The 24,430-nt window shown below is 35.9% G+C and overlaps 1 protein-coding gene across 8 annotated transcripts in view; it reads right to left on the bottom strand.

Moving 5' to 3' along the window:
• The window catches only part of tmod (tropomodulin), a 231,712-nt gene that overhangs the window by 187,245 nt on the left and 20,037 nt on the right, over window positions 1–24,430 (bottom strand). For 7 of the 8 annotated variants that reach the window (XM_074184886.1, XM_074184884.1, XM_074184888.1 and 4 more), the window contains exons 2-5: window positions 1,440–1,592; window positions 1,204–1,371; window positions 997–1,120; window positions 423–643 (exon numbers count right to left, since the gene is read on the bottom strand). In XM_074184886.1, the coding sequence (XP_074040987.1) occupies window positions 423–643; window positions 997–1,120; window positions 1,204–1,371; window positions 1,440–1,592 (666 nt within the window). Of the gene's footprint in view, window positions 1–422; window positions 644–996; window positions 1,121–1,203; window positions 1,372–1,439; window positions 1,593–16,128; window positions 16,344–24,430 lie in introns of those variants that run through there. The other variant, XM_074184887.1, reaches the window with a different exon arrangement.

The following is a 24,430-nucleotide window of genomic DNA, read 5'->3' as shown; positions in this document are numbered from 1 at the left end:
TCCCTCTTATTTGTTATAATATTTCTAAATTCTGTGTTGCCATTGAAAAATGATACTGTAATATTAGTGCACCCTTGATTTTCATAATAGAGTTCTGATATCGTTACTGGTTCTGCAATTGATTGAGCTTTCGTGAGCAAAATAGTTTGGCCAAAATGATGAGTGATACTTATGTTGTAGATAATTGTAGATGAATATAAATAATTCATCACTTCTACTTTTAATGCAGAATCTGAGGTTATGTTTTCATTACAAGCATCAAATTTCAAGCGCTGTATCATAACCAAGCAAATGAAGCAACTTTCGATACAAATCATGCTAACCATGCAATGAAATAATATTAATATAATTCTGAAAAAAGCATGACTTCCGTTCTTTCAGCGAACTTTGACTTTGAATCATTGCAGAAAAACGCTAATCACCTTAATATTGTTCCAGTTGAGGTCTATGAATTTACTCTCATCATCCTGAACTTTCTTTATTGTCTCATCTGGATCCGTCATATTTGGAGGGTCCATGGGGTAGATTTTTTGTTTGGAAGCCTTAGTGATACCGTCCCATCCCAAACCAAGCGGTTGTCCTTTGTTCAGTAACGATGCGTGGTATTGGTCTTGGTTCATCATTGAATGAAAACCAAGTATAGCTGAAAACGTAAGAAAATAGAGTCGAATCTGCACGAAATAATCTGTAACATCTGTTATGTTGTTTTGGTGGTTTTCGGTTGGATTCTTATAGGAATAGATGAAGTTCAGGAGATGCAGTTTTCCTCATCGCTTAAAGACACCAACTTGGTTGGTGAAACACATGTAGAGAAGGGTATTGAAGGTCTAGTGTATTGTATTGCATTGAAGATCTGATTAATTATTGATACTTGAGATAGTATTTCAATCAGTGACAAGTACCTACAGAATTTGAATATTTATCATTTTGCAGATTCATACTGATAATACATTGAATCGACTGCACTTCCTCTGTTAAATAATCGTAAAGTCTCACCTGCCAAATCGATTATTTCATCTTGTGTTGCTGTGGAAAGGGCCTGCTCATATTCATCACCTAAATCAACTGCGATTTGTTCCTCAGCTTCTTGTTCTCTCACTGGAGGTGGTGGTGGTATCCACTGAATTGAAATAAAAAATCAGACAACGCACAACACCTCACCTGATGAACATTCTCAAATTCACGAGTACTCATTAAACATACCTTTTTCCCCCGAACTGTTCCAGGGACGTAAGGTTTGATCTCTGGTATATCTGGAGTCTCTATCGCCTCCTTATTTATGTGGTCTATCAGTTTTTTCCTGTTCAAAGGGCCCGTTGGATCCTTCTCGCATTCATAGCTGTTCCTTTGCGAAGGGGGTAAGAATGTGTCCTAAAAATATTGGGTTTTCAAAGCGTGTAATTCCGGTATAGTTGCCAGAAAAAAAATCATATACTCACATCAGGATCAACTTCTTTGGCTAGCACACTGATTTCCTCTGCAGTCAACTTATTCAACAGTTCATCAACGTCTATATCATCATAAACACTCAAGTCTTTGCCGTATAATTTTGCAGGCGTTGTCATAGTGGTGGTTGTGGTTTTTGTGGACGTCTGAAAGAATAAAGAAAACATTTTTTAATTTAACTCCTTCATCAAAACAGGGCGTAACCACAATTTCATGCAGTCCAGGCTGTTACAAACGAAAGATGGTCATACCTAATTCAGATCTTCTTGAAGAAAAAAAGGCCTAGTTTTCCACACCCAAAATTAGTGACCCCAATTTTTAATTGAGAAAGATTATGCACGATTTGCACCAAAAACTAGCTCTTCACCGGAACAAATGTCAGATTGTCACGGACACGGATTGGCAAAACAATCAATAAAAGTGAAGTATATCGTGACTAGTCATAGGACAACGTGGAATAAAACAGGTGTCTAAACTTCCAGTACCGGAAAATATGTAGAGAAGAAGTAGTACTAATTGACCTTATTATTAAGTGATGCGACCCAATGGTTACAACTTCGGTAAAATAATGACATTTAACAGTTGCTCATAAATGAAACATATCTTTCTGAGTTCCTTCTGCATTTTCATTTTTGGTAAATGAGAAACTGATTTCCAGAGTATGGCCAAAAAGAGATTTCCAGTTGCCTTATATGAAGTTGTGGCTCCAGAATGAAGAATCAGCTATGAAAAAATATGAATTGGTCTGTCTCAATTATGTCCCAAAATGAAAATGCAGAAGGAACTCAGAAAGATAGGTTATTTTATTCATTAGCAAATGCCATTACTTCACCGAAGTTGGCAACCATGGGGTCGCATCACTTAATAAGGTCAATTGAGAATTGAAAATAATCATGACTGATATGGTATCTGAAAAGGACTGGTTTCATTGCTATGTAAATTTCGTTCATATTCAGAAAGGTTCGTTTATATCGTTTTGTTCACTTATGAACTTATGAACTTTTCTTGATGAAAAGGACAACTCAATTTTTTTGATTACCTCAAGCAAGATCTTAGGTTCCGTTATTTCAGTTTTTCAATATAGAAAAAGCATAATTCAATAATCTACTTCTCAGTACATCAATCAATGAATTCTCAAAATTCTTCCAGTCGCTCCACTGTTTTATTTCACTTTTCAGGTTCAATTAGATTGATCTGGCATTAACAATAACGTTGAACTTCTCCACCGAATATAACGATGTTCAAAGCATAGTTAATCAAAAGTATTTTGAAAAATTATTGTAGAAGGTTAGTTTTAAGTATTATTCAGAAATACAGAAGACACTTGTTCATTTCTGTACATTTCGGTGGCCTTTGCGATGACGTCATATGACAAATGATGAGTTAGGCCATCCTTTCGACGCGTACTTTCTTTGCTTATCAGAGGCCAATCAGAATGTCACAGGGACAATTTAGCAGTGGTTACATGACCACCTGCCGGTCTTTTAACAGTTTGAAATCGATTACATTTCTTGCTTTCACGATATTTTTGTATTATCAAAGAAATTAAGAGAGAATCGTAAAGATAAGGCAAATAATCTCAATGGAATAGTTGCTACAGACAAAGCGGTGTTTTTGGAAGTTCACGCGCTCGAAATGGTCCACGTGCAGTCGTTACTGTCATTCTGTTGAAAACAACTAATCGCAGGATCTTGAAACGAATAACAGGTATGAACTATATATGAATACCATCTGTGTGAAATCAGCTGACGAGAAACATATTTTCAGACACTAACAAAATAACATGTGAATTCAAGGTCACTTCGATATACACAGGGCGCCTTATCAATTCTGTCCACACGAGTGTTTGGTCCGGGGGCCGCGGAACAGCCTCCTTGGCAAGCCTCCAACGCGCTATACTTGGACATTTGATGTGAAGAAATTATTTATAGTATGGGCGATCTGCGGTGTTGCCAGAGTCCGTGAAAATTCCCAAAAATATATATAGTATATTCTCCCAATATTGTTTGGGTTTGTTACTTTCAGTTAGTTATATTTCATTTCGAACAAAAGTTACTATACGTGACGAGGCTAAAAGTTATGACTGGTTAAAATTTAATATAGCCACTCGCTTGCCAAAAAAGGAATTCGATTTACTAAAAACAATATTATATAAAGAACCTATTTTTAGGATCATTGTGTACTAGACCTTTTCATTTTAATATCACAAACAATAAAAGAAACGTCCACTGCAAAGGAATTACTGTCATACATGTTTTTTCTCCAGATATGAAAGTATCCTTGACTCTAGAAACTGTAAAATGGTTCTTTTATCTCAAAGAAATAAAAAGGAAGTTCCTCTTTCTTCTGCTCCGCATATTCTTTCTAAAAATTCACATTACTTATCTTTTAATGAATAGGAAATATCAGTAGACTGATTTGGCAACGTCGCAAACGCGGCCACTGGCCTTCTTGATCGAAATGGTTACGCCCGTGACCTAGACGATGAGATTCATTCAGAAATAATGACAAATTTCCCGAGCAGGTAAATAAGGTGAGAGATCAAAGGAAGCCGAGGAAGTTATTCGCTTTAGCGTTGTTTTGCTGGCGATTTCTGGATTCCAGACTCTTGTAGGATAGAGATTAGCTGATGGATTGAACTCCAACATGCAGTGGCGTGCAATATCAATTTTAATTCTTGTCGGTCGGGGTGTGGAAATTCCATGCAAGCCAAAAAAAGAAAACTAGCAGAACACAACCTTTTCATGTACTCATAAAGGAGAACAGTTTAATCTACTACTATGGAAGGATAATTAGCTCTTGTGAAGGTTTCAAATTGGAATATTTTAATCAAATTTCATAATTTTATCTCTGTTGATATGCTAATCGCCACCATTGAGAGAAGTTGGATTTACTTCTTCCGGAGCTAGATTAATGATAATGCTTAAAATAGAGGCATTTACTACGAAACAATTAATAAATAAACCTGCCAAGATTCAACTCATTCAGCCAATAAACTAAATGTCTCTACTTCCACCCACTACTAATACAATGTCAAGTATTCGAATGAGACAATGAATAATAAATCAGTTTCATTTTGAAAGATTTCATATTTACTGACATTTCAATATCTGGGGGTGGACGTTAATGACTTTTACGGTATTGTAACTGAAGGATCGTTTGATTTTTTCGAGGACAAAACACAAGCACTATAGAAACATCCTTAACGCGCTCTAATAGCGGTGCCTGAGCGAAAGTAGCGATTCACATTCTTAAAAGAGTTCGTAAACAGTGGAATTTTGAACCTCAAAACGATGAGCAGCTACAGTCAGTCACTGCTCTTGGTGGAATCAAATGTGCCAAGTCACTAGAACAACTCCCGTGAAAGTATTTATAAAAGAGAGACAAATCCCCACTTTCTTCGATGTTCCAGATATTACAGTTCAAAGTAGACTACTAAAGATGTTCGCTTAGAGGACACCTGAATAAAATGGGGCTGTATAACGGAGACCTCAGCTGTAGATTATGCAACGAAGGGATAGAAACAGCTCTACACATCTTATGAGAATGTGAGGCACTGAATCACAGGAGACAGGCAATATATGGACGTACGAAATTACGCCCAGAAGAATATGACGAACATACAACACGGAACCTGTACAAACTAGTACAGGGAACGAGACTGATGGAATGGGTGTCATGAGAAGATGGGAGAATAAACACGAATAAATGGGAGAATGAAGACGGACAAAACTTTTCAAACAACCTAATATAAGTTTCCTTTAGAATTTTTGGAGAGGACACATAAAGAACGAGGACTCCTATCAATTCATGTCTTTGATCAAGGGCTCCAAAATGTACAACAGTTCATAGATAATCAATATTACTGTATTCAAAGCCCATATCTTCTAAACGAATAGACCAACTTCCAAAAGCAGCAATGGAGAAGGAATCAAAATCTCTTCTCAACGACAACCACGCTCACAGACTTGAAGGTTTTCCAAAAGACTTTGAAAGAAAGAATTATAAAGAATATCTCTAAATCCCTACTAATATTATAAATGCGAATGTAACGGTTATGTTACGTTAGGTTAGTTTAGGGTAGGTTAGGTTATGTTACGTTAGGTTAGATTAGGTTAAGTTAGGTTAGATAATCATTTTTAAAAATTGGATATCCCAGCCAAGCATCAAAATATAGTTCTCATATTGATTCATTTCTATTGTACTAACACTTATTTAATGGCATACATGCTAGCGAAGCCGCGGGTAAAAGCTAATAAAAAATAATTTGTTCAATTTCAACGATTCATGTCAATGATCACTTATCGTTTTTCAAGATTATAGGCTAGGCATACTAAACAAATGTTCATTCACATTCACAATTGTTAACGGATGTACCGTTTCTAAAAGTGTTAACCTTGTTTATGAGGTGTAAGAAAAGCTCATTACCATAAACAAAACGCTACTTTGAATGAAAACAGGTGATGAAAACAAACATTGTCTTAAGTACCGATGTTGTTGGAACACAATAGCCTCGGAAAGTTGAATATCCATTGTTAGATTGTTTTGTAATGATAACACGGTTATCTATAAGACAATGGGTGGATAACAGTTTTTATTGATGTGTATCTGCTACATTTCGAAATGATTGAAATGAAAAAGGTGTAGGTTCTTAGATTATCAGGTCTATGTAAGCTTTATTATGTTCAATATGAACCCCTAGAAATAAATCTAGAGGAGTGAGATCCGGAGACTTTGGTGGCCATTCTTTAGGACCATCGCCTTGGAGCTGCATAATGAGGAGGTGCACCATCCTGATGGAAAATTATCTCGTTTTCGAATACATTTATATCCTCCTCAGTTGCCCTATTGATGCACGGTCTTATTCGATTCTCCAACATATCCAAATATTTATCACTAGTCAAATTATCATCGATAAAAAAGGGCCTATGATGTGTCACCTGAAATTCCTGCCCAAACATTCAGTTTTTGAGGTCGTTGGGTATGAACTTGACGGTATAAGTGAGAATTCGTATCACTCCAATATCGACAATTTTGCCCATGCAAAACTTAGTAAGAGATTGCGAATTTTCCATTAGTCCAACGTGCCCTAAAACTGCAGTACAAATAGCTAGTTAGCGAACAGAAAAACTGAGCTGATGGTCTATTCGGGGACTTATGTCGTTGATGAACAACTAGAAAAGAATTGGACCGAGTATAGAGCCCTGAGGCACTCTTATTACAGTTTGTACTTTTTCGGAGTAGTATAACGAAGATTTGAAATTATTTTCAGATGAGATACCGACGATTTGTGTTCCGTTGCTGAGGTTAGATTTTATTAGATCATTGGCTTTTCCTCTAACACCATAGCGCTCTAGTTTTTCCATTAGTAGCTCATGAAAAATGAGCTCGAAAGCTTTCGTTAGGTCGAAATAAATACCAGTTACTTCATTACCTTTATAGAGTTGATCAATTATATGGTTGAGTGAATCATACATCGCAGATTTGGTGGATCTATTGGGGAGGAAACCGTACTGATTCACCAGAAATCATTTTCAATAAAATACGACTGTAACCTATCGTAAATGAGGCGTTCAATTATTGTTGAAAAAGCTGATATCCATCTTGAGATTCTATTTTTTTTAAACTTTATTATTAACGCAATTTAGCCTAACTTGTTAATCTTTCCATTCCTCCTCTGCTTATACCTGCATCAAAACTTTTAATTCAGACCATCCCGGGGAATTCGCCAACTCCGATCTATCTACATTGAAGCAAAGCCGTGATTAATTGGGTGTTTTACCTGTTGAGGAAATAAACAGTTTCAAAAGGAGGATTAAGGTTACCGGAGTAACCACTTTTCAATTCGAAATAGTTTTCAGAGATTTTGCAATTGCAATTCTTAGTCTGTTTCCTCAGGCAGTGGAGTAATGAATCATTTTTAAGATGCTGTTTTCTAAGTGTACATAACTGAGTAAATGTTAAAAATGTAGTATTCATTCCAAAGATACAATGTTGTTGTATGTATCTCAACGTAATTGTAAGTATGCACAACATAATTGATGTTCATTTTGTTACTACCACTATTTTACAATCTTCTTGTGTTAGAGATGGAATTGCATAGAACAGTTAATGGGTTTCCTCGATTGCCAGATTTTGATCGCATGGACTTTTTGCACCTAACGCAAGAAACTCATAATTTTCGTAATTCACAACTTTATATTGGTTTTTCGTGAAATATCGTCAGTACTGACCCACTTCAATAAATCATTGAACTGAACCCATTCAGTTACTAACTCATGCTAACATCTGATAGACCACGGATTGTTTGTAAAACAGTCGTTAAGGCGGTTTCTATTTTCGCTCGCTTCGATATGCCATTTAACCACAAAAAGAGTTTTAAAATAGTTGATGTCGGCCTGAAATAGAACATAAGCTTGTCGCTTTCGTTTGCCGACATATCGACAGCCATTAAAAGTGCAACACAAATCGAGTAAAAGTGGAACGAGGAAGATTTTTTTTGTGGATGTGTGATTAAAATTATCGACTGACTAATCAAACAGAAATAGAAATTGTTCATTGCGATTAGTGTTGTTTTGCAGCAGATGTGATTGTTTTGTATTTCAATGTGCAGAACGGGCTGCTTGATGTGATGGCTTTCTTCTCTCTTGATTTCGTGTTTTTTTCAGTCACAGTTGTTTGGGCCTAATTAGCCTTTGAAAGAAAGTTGATATGAAACTAGGACGACTTCTTTTAATTGCTTCGAATGTTTAGAACATATATCTTGGAAGAAATGTGATTTCCTCACGTTATTGAGCACACTGTCTGTTGATAAAATAAGTTGAATTTTAATTTTTCCCGGAAAATAATAATCCATTCATCAACTTCTATTTTGTCGTATTCAAAGAAGGTCTAACCTCATCAGGCATCAAAAGTTGCTACAAAATACAAATAAAACAAAACACAGAGCCAGATGCTACAAATGCAATAAGCATATATACAGACGGCTCAAAAACCAAAGAAAGTTCAGGATGTCGAGTTTACTCCAGATCACTGAGCCTAAGGAATAAGTGGGGAATGGGAAAAAAAACCAGCGTGGTTCAAACAGAACTGACTGGTATCTCAATCGCCACAGAAGAAATAACCAGGTAAAGGAATGTCTGGCAAAAACATAACAATTTGCACTGACAGCAGACAAGCCCTATTAGCCTTGAACTGAACTGATAGATTTAGCCAAAGCCTTGGTAGATAATAACATTATCCTGGGGTCGGTTAAAGGGCACGACAGGAGTTAAGGTAATCGCATTGCCGACTCTTTAGCCAAGGAAGCGGCTGGACTAAGAATTTTAGGACCCAGTAGACCTACGGCCTGATGACTTCGTCAATTGTGGAACTAGCCAAACATCACATCCATGCTCAATCCCTAAAGAGATAGAATGGAATCAAAGGATGCAGTTTTGCCAGGATCATCCTGGGCTACATTGGGAAGCTGGCGCCGAAGAAATATCTGGCAATGACCAGGAAAAACCTTCGCTTAACAGTAGGATTTCTGACTAGCCACTGTTATCCAAGGAAACACCTCCACAATGGGGCTAGTGGACACACCTCTATGCAGGATGTGTGAACAGGAAGATGAAACTATCAGGCATGTCCTGTGCGAGTCTTGGTCTACACCTGCCGATATAAAGAAGATCTTCTAGTGACCTGTCCACCTCCCTGGAAAGGATATGATGGCCTAAGTGTACCAACATAAAAAAAATAAAAAACCTATAATCGAATGTACGAAAAATTGGCCAATAGCTTCAGCTTCTTTTTAATTAGGTATTAAAATTGGTTAGTGACGGTGCCAATATTTTTCTAAATACCCGAATCCATTAAACTCAATGATAGTGAAAAAGCAGAGGAGATTCGACATTGGCAAGGGAGTCGAATATAATTCTGGACTGTATTTCAATTAATGATGTTCGACTGTGGAGCCGGATCATTAGAAAAATTTAAAAAACCATCTGTTTGGAAGTTTTCATTCGACAAAATTTTTATTCGAAAACACTTTGATTTACAGAATAATTTGAACTCGATCTAAAAATAGCTGATCAACATTTGAAATGTATTTTCTCCATGTTTTACCAAAAAATCAAGTATCCTTTTTCAAATTCAATACGAATGTTATGTTATTTGTGAAAATTCGGTGTAAAAATTGTATTGACACTACAAAACTAGGTCCAAGGAATGTATACATTACAGTTTATTCTAGTAAACAGTTACGCTGAATACTCCATTCCGTTATTCCAACAATCAATAAGTACAACGAAGTAAAATTTTGGAAATCAAGTATATGATTCGAGAAATATTATCCAAGCAGCTCCAACCACTATTTTTCAGTGAGTTGTCGCATTCTTACCAAAATAATCCATTATCAAGAAGTTCATCGAGTCCAATTAGGTATAACCAGCAGGTTGCAACATAATTTTTCACGGCACACTTACCTGAAACAAAAGGTCGATTTTAATGTTTCGAAATGAATAAAAAAGTTAATAATGAGATCCATTCAAATTTTCACTGCAAAAGGTTTACTGTAAAAGGTTTCGTTATTAAATAGCTTCCTCAAGCAGGATTTCAATAAAAAAACGTCTTTTTTAATTTACCAACTCATAAAGATAGTGCAGTCAAACTCTTGAATTTTGAAAATTCATTCAGAGATTGGATAGTTTGCCATTTCGAATATTGATTTCAATGTTTCAAAGTCCGATAAGTAGAAACAGAAATACTATCCCTCGAGTAGTCGTCAAAAACTTTCTGCGTCTGCCCCCTCATCGTTGCGAACTTAGTCCAATTGAACTCGCTTGGGTTTAAGTGAAAGGTTTCATTGCAAGAAGAAACACGACATTCAAAATAAGAGATGTCACAGTTTAGGGAGTCCTTCATCATTTTCGATTTCGGAAAATCAGTGGAAATGTATTGAACATGTTATGTGTTTTTGTAGCTTTGAGAGTCAATAAATATGCATCCTACTGAGTTGGCAAATTTTTTTCAAATTTCAATGTTTTGCCTCTTTTCAGCTTACTATATAATGTTAAGATTATATACCAATACCCAATCGTACGCCACTGCAAGTAGAAATTGACCTGGACGCTCATAAAATCATTTATTTCCGATACAAAATAGGTTGGACCCGGCAATGCATTATAAACCCCAACATTTTGTTCATTATTCTTCAGTTTCTTCATCATTTGCCGCACCATCCACATCATAAGAGAAAGAAGAGAACCAAACTAAGTTCGACTGCAGCAATGCAGCCAAAAAAAAGCTGACACCACTGCCACTGCATATCGAAAGCAATCCTGTTTGACTAAATTTACATCACTGCAATTTGCCGATGCATTTGACAAGAGTCCGTTCTGGGCCTCTTTCACTCAACACTAATTAATGTCTCTCTGAACGAAGCGTATTATTTAATGAAGCATCGCAAATCCGAATGTTCAGCTAGAACGCCAAAGCTTACTTCATCGTTTGCACCTACAGTTTTTTATCGGTTTATTTTGGAGGAAGTTTATGGAAATAGACCACGATATCTTACTGAGTTTAGATTTTTCATATGTATATTTTTGGTGATTAGAAAATCAACAGAACAACTATAGTTCGTTCAGTATTGTTTTAAAGTAAAATAATTTCAAGAATGCAAACATGTCCCTACATCGAAGAAAGCAACATAGTCGCCTCAAGCAAATAGCACTGCAATTGACCCACAAAATCATTGAGATATGTCTACCCTCTATATCCCTTGAGAACGCCGCTGACGAGCCATTAAAATAGGGATATGTGACAAAGAACGGGGAAACACCGACAAAGAATACGAAAGTACCGCCAAAAGAACCGCTTGACGTTTTTTTTCTGATATTATTCCTTGCGATGAATCCTTTAACTTGAGCCCAAACCAACTCTATTGAATTCAATTCACGGTGATAATGCGGCAACCGAAGAACCGACATTCCTTCAGTCTTCGCCATCTCATCGCTGACATACCTGACTAATTTTGACTTATGACGTTAAGCCAAGTTGAGGAGCTCCGCTCTTAACATGGTCGATTCAAAAGGAATAGCTTTCGTTTGTGACCACTCAGTAATATCTGCTTTCTTCCAACACGACGTCGCCAGCTTCTCGACTCGTCTACTGTGGTAACTTACGTTATCCATTACTATTACGGATCCCTGCGGAAGTTTTACAAGCATGATTTTAAACCATTCTTTGAATACTGCGGCATCCATTTCTTGATGATAATCCCCATTTTTCTTCGATTCAAACACCATCAATCCATCTCTCACGAATCCTTCACTGCTGCCTATGTGAGTGATGATAAGACGACGACTTTTTCCAACTGGAATTTTCAAACCAGTGGACCAACCTTCCATAAGGGCTGGTCTTCCACTTTTGATGTTCTGATCTTGCCAAATCTTCGAGACGGTATGACCCTCATTGAGCCATGTTTCATCCAAATAAAAAATAGATCTACCTAGAGGTCTGGCTTTCTTTATTTCCATTCTTCTCCATTCTACAATCTCTGATTTTTCTATTAACATGCTCTTTTTATCTTCTTCCAAAAGTGAAATCCAGCTCATGTAATATCTTCCATAATCGAGTTCTTATATCAGAAAAAAACTGTCTTCACGAATAACTGACAAAACTTTATTTAATGTAGGTATTTCGTTTTTTATGTAAAAAGAGTGTACTGTTCTCCTAATAGACTTCTTGGCTTCTTCATCGATAACCAAATCCTTTCTACCAGTGGATACCTTTGCACTACTTCTCATGGAATTGTAGCCATATACATGGCTACAATTCCATGAGAAATCTAAACGTTACTCACGCCAAAAATCAGCGATTGGATCAACGGATCTTTATAATACTTCGCTTTCCATCATCCAACTACTGTCTATTTTCATATCGTCCATCATTAAAAGCATTCACGATAAACCAGGCTTCTGAAAACATTTAACATTCGAAATAGATTCAAGTGTTCAATTATATCTTTGCCGAGTGGAATGTTTTGCCAAGTCTGTCGGGTATACATCGTCGAAACAAATTTTCTTTGCAAATAATAAATCGTTTCCAGAGCTAAGAACACGGCAAATACAATCGTTCGTAGCTTTGGGTGATGATGTTCAAATGGCCTTATTTCCAGAGACCTGTAGGTACTCATCGGTATCTTTAGAGACACCATAAAGTTGCCAACAATTGCTTTTTTATATACTGTCGGAGCACATGCTTTGTGCCTGACCTCAAGACTCAAGAATAAATTCAAAAATTCATAAAACCTTGGTTCTATAATCTTAGTAATGCCGGCAAATATCAGATGTGTCAAATAATTGTTCGCATTAAAAATTACTCCTGGTTATTCTCTTTGTTGTTGTATTAAATAACCCGTCTTCAATTCCATTTCCATTCCTGACACACCTAATTGAATTTTTGGCATATTTCCCATGTCAATGACCCAGCTTACCGAATCATAAAATCTGTCGATTACTCATTGATGTACACATGCAAAACTCGAACAAATCATTCTCATCCAGTTTCTATCCAAGGATAAAGCAAAACAACTGGATCAAAATCAAGCAAACCATACAGCTGAATATGTAGTGTTTTTTTTGAACTACTAGGAAAAGAAGAATAAAAAATCACAACGAACATTCTGATAAAAAAAATTTTAGTAGCTCGTATCAGCTGGTGTTCCTTCATTTCTGTGGAATACTCAGGGTGATAGCTTGAAAGAGGAGGGTATACATATGGCCTGCTGAAAGCCCTGATTTGATGCCCTTCTCAAAAATGGACATTGAAACAATGAATCATCCAGAAGAACTTGTACTATAATAAAAAACTACGTGGATTATGTCATTGAAGCGATATTTTGAATGTATTTTGTTGTGTTTGTTTTGTTTTCGATAACTGTGTTTATTTTTATAGTGACAACTTCGAAATTTCATTTGTGACAGTTATATACATACAATTCTAACAGAGCACACATATGGTTTTTGATAATCTGGATCAGTTGAGACAGTTACGTCCAGTAAACTTGAGTGAATCTTTGATTTGACCTCGCAAAAGCATTCACTTCGTTTGGTTAGATAAGTCCAAGGGGCTCTAGCCTTCTTGTATGTTCTTGTGAACAGATGCGAAGTCTTAGGTCTTCTAAGAATCTCAGAGAACCCTTAGCAACACCCAGGGACCCTTGTAGCTGTTGATCGGTTACATTGGAACCACGAAGAGAAATTTGGGTACTCGTCTCTCTGAACACAGGAAATTTGGCTACGTATCTATAATTGTACACAAACAAAGTGAGGTATTCCAATAAGGAGAAACAAAGCCACGACCACCAATAATAATATGAAATAGGAGTTTCTGCGTTGGGAACAACAACTCGATCATAATACCGCAGTAGTTGAAGAAACGTCAGACATAAAAACCTGCAGACCACGGCCAAAAACCTCGGAAAATAGCTTTCACAAAGTTATAATGGTTAGGTTAGGTCATCCGGATGTCTCTTTGAATTTACCTGGGAACAGGAAGGGACAGATACCTGCACTAAGGCGTTCTAACCGTATAAAAGAACAAACAAGAAGATAAAACAGTCAGTTTTTCCGATCTAATCCTTTATCTAATTCAATCTACTCAAATTGTACAACTCCGAATTGAATTGTTAAATTTGTAAGATGTACAAACTGTTGCCAGTACAAATTATTGGATTGAACTTCCGTACTATTTACTTTCTGAAAAAATGTTTCAAAGGAATCTTCTGTTCGAGTGCCAAAATTAATTATAAAATCGCGTTCAGCGGTATTTCAAAATAGCGGCGAAAAATAGATATGAATTAAATGGTTGTCCTTTATGCTTTTTCCTACCTGTCAACGAAACAACGTGACAAAATTCCGTTGGGACGATAGATCAATAAGATTCGGCAATAGTACTGACATGGAGGATAAACCGACATTGGGATAAATTTATTTGAATAAAAACAGGCTGGTGTCTGTATTCTTTTCAATGAATTTTTTGTAAATTCCAGTCCAGTATTTGTTTCCACTAAAAGTTATGATGACCCAGAGTTGTACCTCTTATATTGGCCACATTGGCCACTTGATATGATTTTTGAAGTCTTCAGAAATTCTTTTTGAAGTGTACCGCAGATTGAAGACTTCTGGTGAATTCTTGCAGTTTTTTTTAACAAATAATAGATGTGTCAGCATTAACAACACATTTATGAGAAAGAATTTGGAAGGAAAGATCATCAATGAACATTATAAACAAAAGAGGCTCCAGTATTGAAACCTTGTGGGGCAACATTCCCATTAGTCTCTTGTTTTCCTCAAAACTAATAAGGGTGTTGTCAATTAATTAATATTCAGTTGGACATATTGTACATTGGGTTTTCTCATTGATTTACTTATATAACAGCAGATGTTTCTGATCACACTTGCACCATAACAGTTCTCCTTAGTTCCATAGTTTTATCAAAGACAAACAAATATACCTTTTCAAACGGAATCACATGACAGCTGTCATTGTCAATTGTTTGATGTCTCTTCTACAACCACATTGCTTTTACCGGTAATTCATAATTTTAAAATAAATAACGATTTTTTAGTACATTTTAATTCAATAATCTTCTTTATATTCAGAGAAGAGTCAACCTCTTTTAATGTAGTGACTTGTTTTATTGTATTGACATGTTTAAATGTAACATTCTTTTTACACGGCCATCCTCACTAACAGTAAGTTGAGTCCTTTCATAATAATTGTTGTATTCTACTATCATCATACAAATTTTGTCGCTTTTCCTTGAAGGTGATAACACGTCGTTATCTATGGTCGTTCACCTTCAGTTTCGGGGTCAGTTGAATTTTGTACAGACCCAGGTCACGACGCAAAATTTGCCAAGTTGTGGTCTGCAAAAGGCTGAGTTCTTGTGAGCGAGCGAACTCATCTGCCTCGGATTCTCCTGCACACTCTCACAGACAGCGGCGATGTTTTCGACATTACTTGCCTTTCGTCGACGTACGAGTCTTGGTCGATCATATACTGAACCAATGGACTCAAATTCATGCACCACATTGCATGAATTTGAGTCCATAATCGTCCTGTCGAAAGGACGATTATGGCGACGGTGAAATGAGCGAAGGGCGCGGTACGTTGCCCTAACAGAACACCCATTTTGATAAAACGATTTCATTATTTGCACGTGTTGAGAATGCTAAATCCATCCATGGTTATTTGGCACTGAATAATGAATAAATTACAACTAATATGACAGGTGTAGCTTGAACAAGATGGCCGTTACCAAATGTCAAAGTTCGGAAGTCCATTTTGAAAGATTTTATTTTTATTGGCGTGCGAGTTCAAATTTAGAATGTTGAAATATATTCACTTCTATCCATGTGATGGAAACAATGTATGTTTTCAGTTGTCACACAAAGGAATATAATCTACAGGGCCAATTATGTAACACGGTGATTCTGATTCTGAAGTGTTGATGATTGTGCAACTCTGTGAGTTTACAGTAAACTCAGATGTCCCGATTTACGATTAACAGTAAAATCCAGCAAAGAAATACGCGTCTATAAATCACGATCAAAGTCGATTATTTTTAAATTAACGAACATTTTGCAATTCTGAAGGTAAACAACAGCTGCCGCGTACCCTTCAAGCTGGACGTACCTCTCTGACAGACGACCATTCTTGGAAGTACTCCATCGCCCATAGCCTATGGGCCCCGTCCTATGGATGAACACACTAAATTTTCACTGTTCACAACGGAATTTTCGAAAATTCGACACACACGAAAATAGCATTTATCGGGTGTATTGCGATAGAGCAACTAAATCTTGGAGCAGTGAATCAGTCGGCTCCTTATTTCGGGAGACGCACTTTAAGGTAGATTGAGATAGATTCGCGATGGGGCATCGCGATTCACAGGACCGGCTCGCGCTTTTTTGGCCCGGAAAATTGTGTTGCTTGTGAGAAAATGCAGTGTGCCGTGAATGGTTTGCAAATTATCTAGATCAGGGGTCTTCAAACTACGGCCCGCCACTGTCATCAATCCGGCCCGCGACAACCAATGATTTACTGTCATCAATCTGGCCCGCGACAGCCAATGATTACCTAATTGTTCTTACTATTGCTGTGATGAGTTGGAGAAGAAAACACAATGATAATTACTCGGTTTTATTAACTTGCAAGGTAAAACTTAACGACAGAAATGATGACAAAGAAAACTCAACTCAAGTATCTAAGTTTAAGCATATTAATAACTAACAAATAATTGAAATGAATCACAGTAAAACAAAAACACTAATGAGATTTATGTAATTGTGATTTTCCACCAAAAAACATTTGTAGTTGTGGATTAATTTTACTTGAACCAATTATCAAAAGAGATTTAAGATGCTCATCGGTTAATTGAGATCTGTAAACATTCTTTGTGTACTTCATCTTGGAAAACGTTTTCTCACACAAGTAAGTAGTACCAAAAACAGAAAACAACCCACGAACAAATTTATGTAAATTATCAAATTATTCCAGTGGAAGACTCTTATAAAATTCCAACAAAGATGAATTTTGATATTTGTTCTTAAGCATATCACTGAACCGTAAATCAATAATTTCCATTTGGACTTCCAGAGCCAGGGTTTCAATGTCAGAATCAAAAGGATTTTGAAAAAGCTTGATTTCATTCGCAATGACATCAAAATCTGAAAAACGAGTATCCGCACAAGGACTGTTGATGAATGATACAATGTAAAACTAATGGTTTTGAACCACCATCATTTTCTACAGCCTTTGACACAAGTGCAACCACACCTTTATTTTTACCATACATATTTTTGCCTCCATCAGTTATTATAGATTCCAAATTTCTCCATCGAAGGTTCTTTTTATTAATGGCATTTTCAACTCCCTTAAAAATATCTGCCCCAGTTGTCGTGGCGTGAATACTATCAATATCAAGAAGTTCTTCATATACTTCATAGCTTTTATCTACTCCGCGAATAAAAATCAACACCTGAGCAGTATCTGACACATCCGTTGACTCATCCAATGCTAGAGAAAACCACTCATGATGTCCATTTTTGTCAGACAGTTGAGATGATATATTTTCTGCGATGTCTTGCACCCTCCGAGCCACGGTGTTTGCTGACAAACTAACACTTTTAAATAAATTTACCTTTTCGGGGCATATTTCTTCGGCTACTGCAATCAAGCATTCTTTTATCATTTCTCCATCGGTGAATGGTTTGCCACGTTTTCCGATTTCAAGAGCCACACGAAAGCTGGCGCGAGTTGCAGACTCTTGTTCAGTATTGGCTTTGGTAAACAAAGATTGATGCGATTTGAGTCCGCGTTTCAAATTTTCAAATTTTTTCTTCCGCAAACTTCCTGTATACTTGGAGTAACTTTGAAGATGTTTCGATTCATAGTGTCGTTTAATGTTATAGTCTTTGAGAACAGCTATGGTTTCATTACAAATTAAACATAGCGCCTTATTACTGGACTTAATCGCAAAATACTGAAAGTTCCATTTCTCTTGGAACGTTCTGCATTCACTGTCGATTTTTCGCTTCTTTTCCATACTAACAAATCACACATAAAAACAATAAGTCAAATCAAAATACTTTTATTGACGGGTGTTACTTTATTTCACAATAGACAGTTTCGCTTCCTTCGCCTTTCCTACGCAGACTAACTCGCAGTTGCGGCGCTAGCCTTTTTATATGCAATTATCACTGCCATCTCGAGGTGATCGGAATACACTAGCTAGAACCAGAACTTTCTCGAACCAACGCAGTAATTCCAAATATTTAATTACGCCTAATACCACCTAGCGGGTAGCTAAAAAAGATATTACATAGTACCACTACTCGGCCCTAGATGTCGTTAAGTGTCACAATACACAATAATAATTGAAATGCAAAAAAAGCGTAAGTTTGCTTAGGTCACGCACTTTGCGACTATCCTAGTCTAGAAATATAGTTAAGGGCAGAAATTGGCCCTTGGAACAAACTGAAAAACCATTTTGGCCCGAAGGCTTCAAAGTTTGGAGACCCCTGATCTAAATGATAGAAAACAAAAATTGCTTCTGAATAACATTAAATCGAAGGAAATAGAAAATACGTTTGGGGTGCCACAAGGTAGTATTCTCGGCCCCTTACTCCTTCTGATATAGTAGAAGAAGCTGTAATTTTGACGAAAATGATAAACTCTACAATAAATCATGAATGGTGTTGCAGTGATTCACTTAAAATAAATGAGAATAAAACAGAATGTATGATCATTAAAGGTAATATGCTGTCAGACCAGCTGGTACATTAATATGGGAGTGTCACCTTAGGAAACATCATGGAACCAATATCAAGCAGTAAAAACACTGCAACACTGAAAGTAATGTTTTGTTTCTATATTGTTGAATTTACATGATGCAAATGCCAAAACGAGATGAAATAACTATCAAACAGAAACAGACCAACTCAGTACTGAGTGCCACAGGATACACAGGAATCACAGGCAACTGAGGAGTTATTACTGTGCCATTACTGTGTCTTGCGAATAGGCAAGCAATTTATAAAGAATCCAAATTATATCCAGAAGAATATGACGAACATCCAAAAGAAGGATAAAAATATAGGAGGATAACATAGTGATCCCCATAGGCAATAATTTCAAGACATCTGAAAGACATGGACATTTCGAACGATTCACAAGCAGCATAACATTTCCTCTCAGCATCAGACTCATGAATTAATAGGACAATAGTTGACGAAAAAGCCCATTTCACCTTTTTCTTTTTATTGAAATGGTGCTCATAGAATTCAGAGGGACAAATTTAGAAATCATGGAGTCAAAGTGAAATTTTCAGTTCCAAATGTTTTCTGTGTTCCAAGAAATCCCACTTTAGGTTTTTTGATTCAGCAGCACTTATCTTCGCTATCAATTCTTATTCATATATATGAGAAAACATATTGGATCAAGAATAGAACCATGTGGTATAACGACAGATACATTAAGAAGTAAGACTTTACATCTTGCCAAATATTGTTATTGCGAGTATGTGTTTCAAATACTGTTTTTATATTGAAGTAAAGTAGTTGTATCCAGCTGAGGCCTTTTAATTTATTATTCAGGATTTAATAATATTGCCCTTATCTGTCCTCAGATCTTTCAAAATCTGTTAAAATCCGTTTTCCGTTAACTAGCTGTCGCTCCCCTACGAACGACAACTGTCAAAAGTCGAAACATGTGCGAGCTGAGGACCAACGAGGTCTCATCTTCTAACGTGTGACTCCTAGCACGGGTTGGACTATGGGAAGTGAAAATCGATCGTCCAGCCCCGCGATTCACACAATGTTACAAAGCTATGGCTTTGTAGAGTTTTATTGTCAATAGAGATAATGAAATTGTTCAAGATGATTGTTTTAACTAGTTGAATCATATTTCAGATCTTCGTTAATGAGATCTTAGTTATTGAAAGATTGACTCGACAGATTTAGAGTGAAGTGGATTATCGTTTTATTTTCATCACAAGCTTTGACAGCAGGGAGACATCTTGGGGTAGTTTTCAGTGTTTATTTCTTACTTTTGCAACAGGATAAAAGTTGAAAAAACAGCCGTTTTCCTCTGAGGTTATGTAAAGTGCGTAAAAATTTTTTATTTTTATTTTCAATAATTCAGTTTGCCTAACCCCTTCTCATGATACGCCCATGTCACAAATCGGATACATATAGCCAGTGATCGTATGAACGATTCACAGCAAGGATTCCAGATATTTTTAAATATCCTTACAACGTGTTGAATGCAACTTTACGATGGAAATATAACCGGCAATAATTCGGAATTTATTGGGGCCAATGAAACTTCTACGAGTATATACAAAGTGAAAGTAACTGCAGGCCCAAAAAAGTTCCGATTGAAAAATCGGTTTTGCAGTATTGGTAGAGAAAAATGGTGGGTTGTTTGGGTGAATAATGGACTGTTTGGAATGGGACGTTTCTCACTGTTCATAGTTTTCAAGTCACACTTTGCTGATTCATGATTTCCAAAAGCATCAAAAAGTCTGGTGTCACATACTGATCTCAATAATTTCATACAGTTTTCATTTACTCCATTACCGTTCTCCAAGACATGATGTGTGTTCTTTCACACGAGTTCTAATGACTTGCTTAGTCTGACCGATATATTTTTGTCACAATCCTCACAGCTCGTTTTATATCCCATTCAATCAACAAGATGCATTATTTTTGATGTTTCTGTTGCTGTCGATGAATGTATATTCCTGAGGATGATTACCTGAGTTTCTTTTCACAGGTTGAACATTTCTCTACCTCTATTTATCCGAATCTTGTTATTATTCAAAGTGTCTTAGGAATCTGTAGGAAATTACTCATGTAATTGTTGTTGTTATTCAAATAAAAATAAAGTATTGCATATGTTTTCACAAATGAGTAGCACAGTCATAAATATGTCTAATGAATTTTCAGATTTGTTTTTTATTCATCGCTGAGTTGATTTTATGAGGCATTCAATGTATTTTCAACTGTTTCTAATGAAGTTGTTGTTTCTGCGAGGACATTTGATCACAACTCATAAAGCACACAAAACAATATGCTGGTATATATTTTTAGATTTGTATTTTGAACTAAATGCACTCGATGCACGAAATGCCAGGTTCCTGATTGCTTGAAGGTCTTTGTTTTCATGTAAGCTTTGAAAAAAAAAAGTCGTAATATGAAACAACTATGGGATATTTTGTCAGAGTATAAATACTTCCTATTCATATTTCCCTTATTTTCAATGGAGACAGGAAACCCTTTTCAAAACGTTCCATCTTACTAATAAAATCATGAAAAAATACCAAACCTGGCTTGATCTGTATAGAAAATACGAATTTTCAGGTAAACCTACGCCTTCGCCATTTTATCGAATAGAAATCCTAATTTCATACATTATCAAAATGGGTATTTTTCAAACAACTACTATCCGAAAGCGTGTTCTTGGCATTTTCAAAATGAAAGTAGCATGTTACAAAGCTATAAAACAAAGGATTCAAAGATGGTCATCCTTATAATTTCGCACTGAGAGCCCTTCATTGTGTTCACAGACTCCAAAATAGAATTAGGAAATCGGTAGCGGAGACGACATTGAATCTTTACTGGGACTGAGAATTTCTCAAAATAGACCGTATGTTACAGTGTGGCGTTTTGTTTAGTTTATTTTGATAAGGAAAAGCATAGGCGTCGTTGAAGAGAAAGATAACTTTTCCGGAGGGGAGGAAAGCCTCATAACTACAATCTGAGGCGGTTAAAAAACTCTTTCAATGGTATTAACTCTGTTGTATTGGCCTGAGAAGTGGGAAAAGTTTCCTTAGTGCTGAAATATTCTACAGACGTATTCGATAATGTTGGCAGTTTCGACAAAAACTTCATTAGAAGGTATTTTTAATGAAAATTAAATGAATTACATGAAAAAACACATGTTTTTCAAACATTTATGTTTAAAAAACAATTGTTTTTTCATTTCAATCCTAGTAATTATGGGTATCTATCGTGTGTCGGTCAAATCAATCGAGAATTTCAATGTTATTTGATAAACCGTACCGTACGAGTAGCCGTACCGAAATACGGTACGGTTGCTCATCAACCGTTCCGAAATTCAGTACGGTTGTTTCCATTTCATTTTTCCTTCCATAGATTTCAAATCTGTTAACTTCTTTTCGAAAATTGGAAGTTAGAACCCATTTTGAATACAATTTCAATATATTTTTCTACAAGGCCGTTAACATCGCCAAAAATTTTGAATATAGTTTGATGAAAGTAAACTATCAATTTCTTTATTTCACAGCTCATGAATTATGATGGGATTGTCCACTGTTAACGTTTAGAAATCTACAAGTTTCATTTTTTCTGAGATAGATCAACTGTATCAAGTCCGAAAGTTTACGTACAGAATCTCAAGGGACCAAATGTTGAACAATCACCAACGGACAGAGTTTAGAGTTCAAACTTTATTGTATAAGTTTGAAAATGTCCGTATAGGACGAAACTGCAGTAAAGTTACAAATAAAAGTGGTAAAAAACATAGAAATTTTCATTTCTCTTTTCATTATGATTTCCTACCATAGTAACGGCTACAGCCATTAATTTATAGCAATGACATCATTACTCGAATGTCAAACTATGCGAGTATAATGGATAATTACTCTGAAGAACAAAATTCACTGAATGATTCCGAAGAACTATTCCATCACAGCAGTTAAGTTTCCCATTTATTATTGGGAATAGAACTCATAGAAACTATACACTTCTCTGCCATATTTTCCTACTAGATTGAATGAAGCTTTTCAAACATATTGCCGTAGTTGTTGACCATCAATTTCCAATTTGGTACAAGAGAATAAAACTGTCGTGCATCCAGCTGACGGCTGCTACAATATTATTCAGTGTCATTAATATTGTTTATTTCCACTTCGATACTGTTCTAGCGAACGTTACTAGGCCATTTTCTATGATTTATTTCAATTGAAGAACCACTGAATTTCCGTTTACTGGTTGTTCGAATTCCTATTACAAAATTAGACTGGGTCAGTTGTTTTATTTCAAATCATGCAGGAACTTTGCATTATTCCATGGCGAAACGAAGCTCTTGGACTTTTGACAGACGTATCTACTAGAGAACATTGCAACTCTTTATTTATTCCACATGATACAATGCCCCTTCAAGCTCTGTTCATTTTTAAATTGGTGCTTACCCAACAAGTAACAGATCCTAGTTTAAATAAATTTGAAAAGAAAGTAAAGCTATTTTTCCTCAAACACTATTACTATACTTGTGGAAATTTTCAATACATATATCAATTTGAAACAATTATATCAGCCTTTCAATACACTTGATAGATATTCAATATATTGCACTCACGATTATACTGTTTGTTCATTTCATTTGTCATCTCCAAAAAGCTTTTGTCGAAAACTAAACTCTCCTAAAAATATCTTTTTCAATTTAAACAAGTACTGTAGTCAACTGAAATTTTGTCCACTGTTGAAATATTTAACAGTTTTTCATAGAAATTAAATGGGAACTTCATCTCCTAAACGGAAATACTTTATTCCCGAACTACCTTGATGAATTTTAGAAAAATTTACTTCTGAATACGTCGTTTACAGCAGAGTGGCTCAGCTCTTCATAACAGTAACTAGACAAAGAAATACCCCCGTGGAAAAAAAAGAATGCCACAAATGGTCCAGTAAAGTAGCCTGTTAGGTCACCTCACTTGACTCTACTAGACATTTGTCAAGTCATTCGAAATGATAGGTAAAAGTTCGGAAATATTTCGGAGTGAATTTCCGATATTGTGAATGTCTTCAATAACTTCTTCTTTCTGAATATGTTACTTCTTCTCATTCGTCTTGCTCATCAACTAGTTGTCATTAATTTACATGGAAATGTTTTACTTTTAATTTTCTCGCATTTGCCGATACAGTTATATTAGTCACAGAAACAAAATAAGCACATGGAGAATCAATGTTTCTATAATGATAAACATCATTTTGAATACTATAGCTAGTTTAGCTCTAACTAATATTATATTTGTGATTTGAATCTTCTACGTGTACAGCCTTTTCTCACTTTCTTTTTCATTTTCTACGTCATAGTCACCATTTATCTCTTCTTTTCCTCCTGATAAAAGGTGATTTGCTAATGTTGAGTTGATCTATTCGTTTCAAGAGCTGATTATATCCTCTTCTGTTCTTTTGTAGAAAGTTCTTTCTGTTTGATCAATATAAAATATGATACAAAAACTATTAGATAGTTTTAAATGTTTTGTCCGTTTCAATGTTTGCTGAAGTTAAATTGATTGGCAGCAATTTTCGTTCCATATTACTTTCATGAGTTTTTCTAGGTAACTAGTTCGACGTATGTTTGTTCAAATTGTCCTGAATGAGGTTCATTACTAATATCATGTTTGAGG

This window comes from Leptinotarsa decemlineata, unplaced genomic scaffold (genome assembly GCF_025532065.1).
Source record: "Leptinotarsa decemlineata unplaced genomic scaffold, Ldec_3_MD MMD2_tig00026361_RagTag_RagTag, whole genome shotgun sequence".
NCBI lineage: Eukaryota > Metazoa > Arthropoda > Insecta > Coleoptera > Chrysomelidae > Leptinotarsa > Leptinotarsa decemlineata.
The sequence above is the reverse complement of the archived record's forward strand: the minus strand, read 5'-3'. Positions and strand labels throughout refer to the sequence as shown.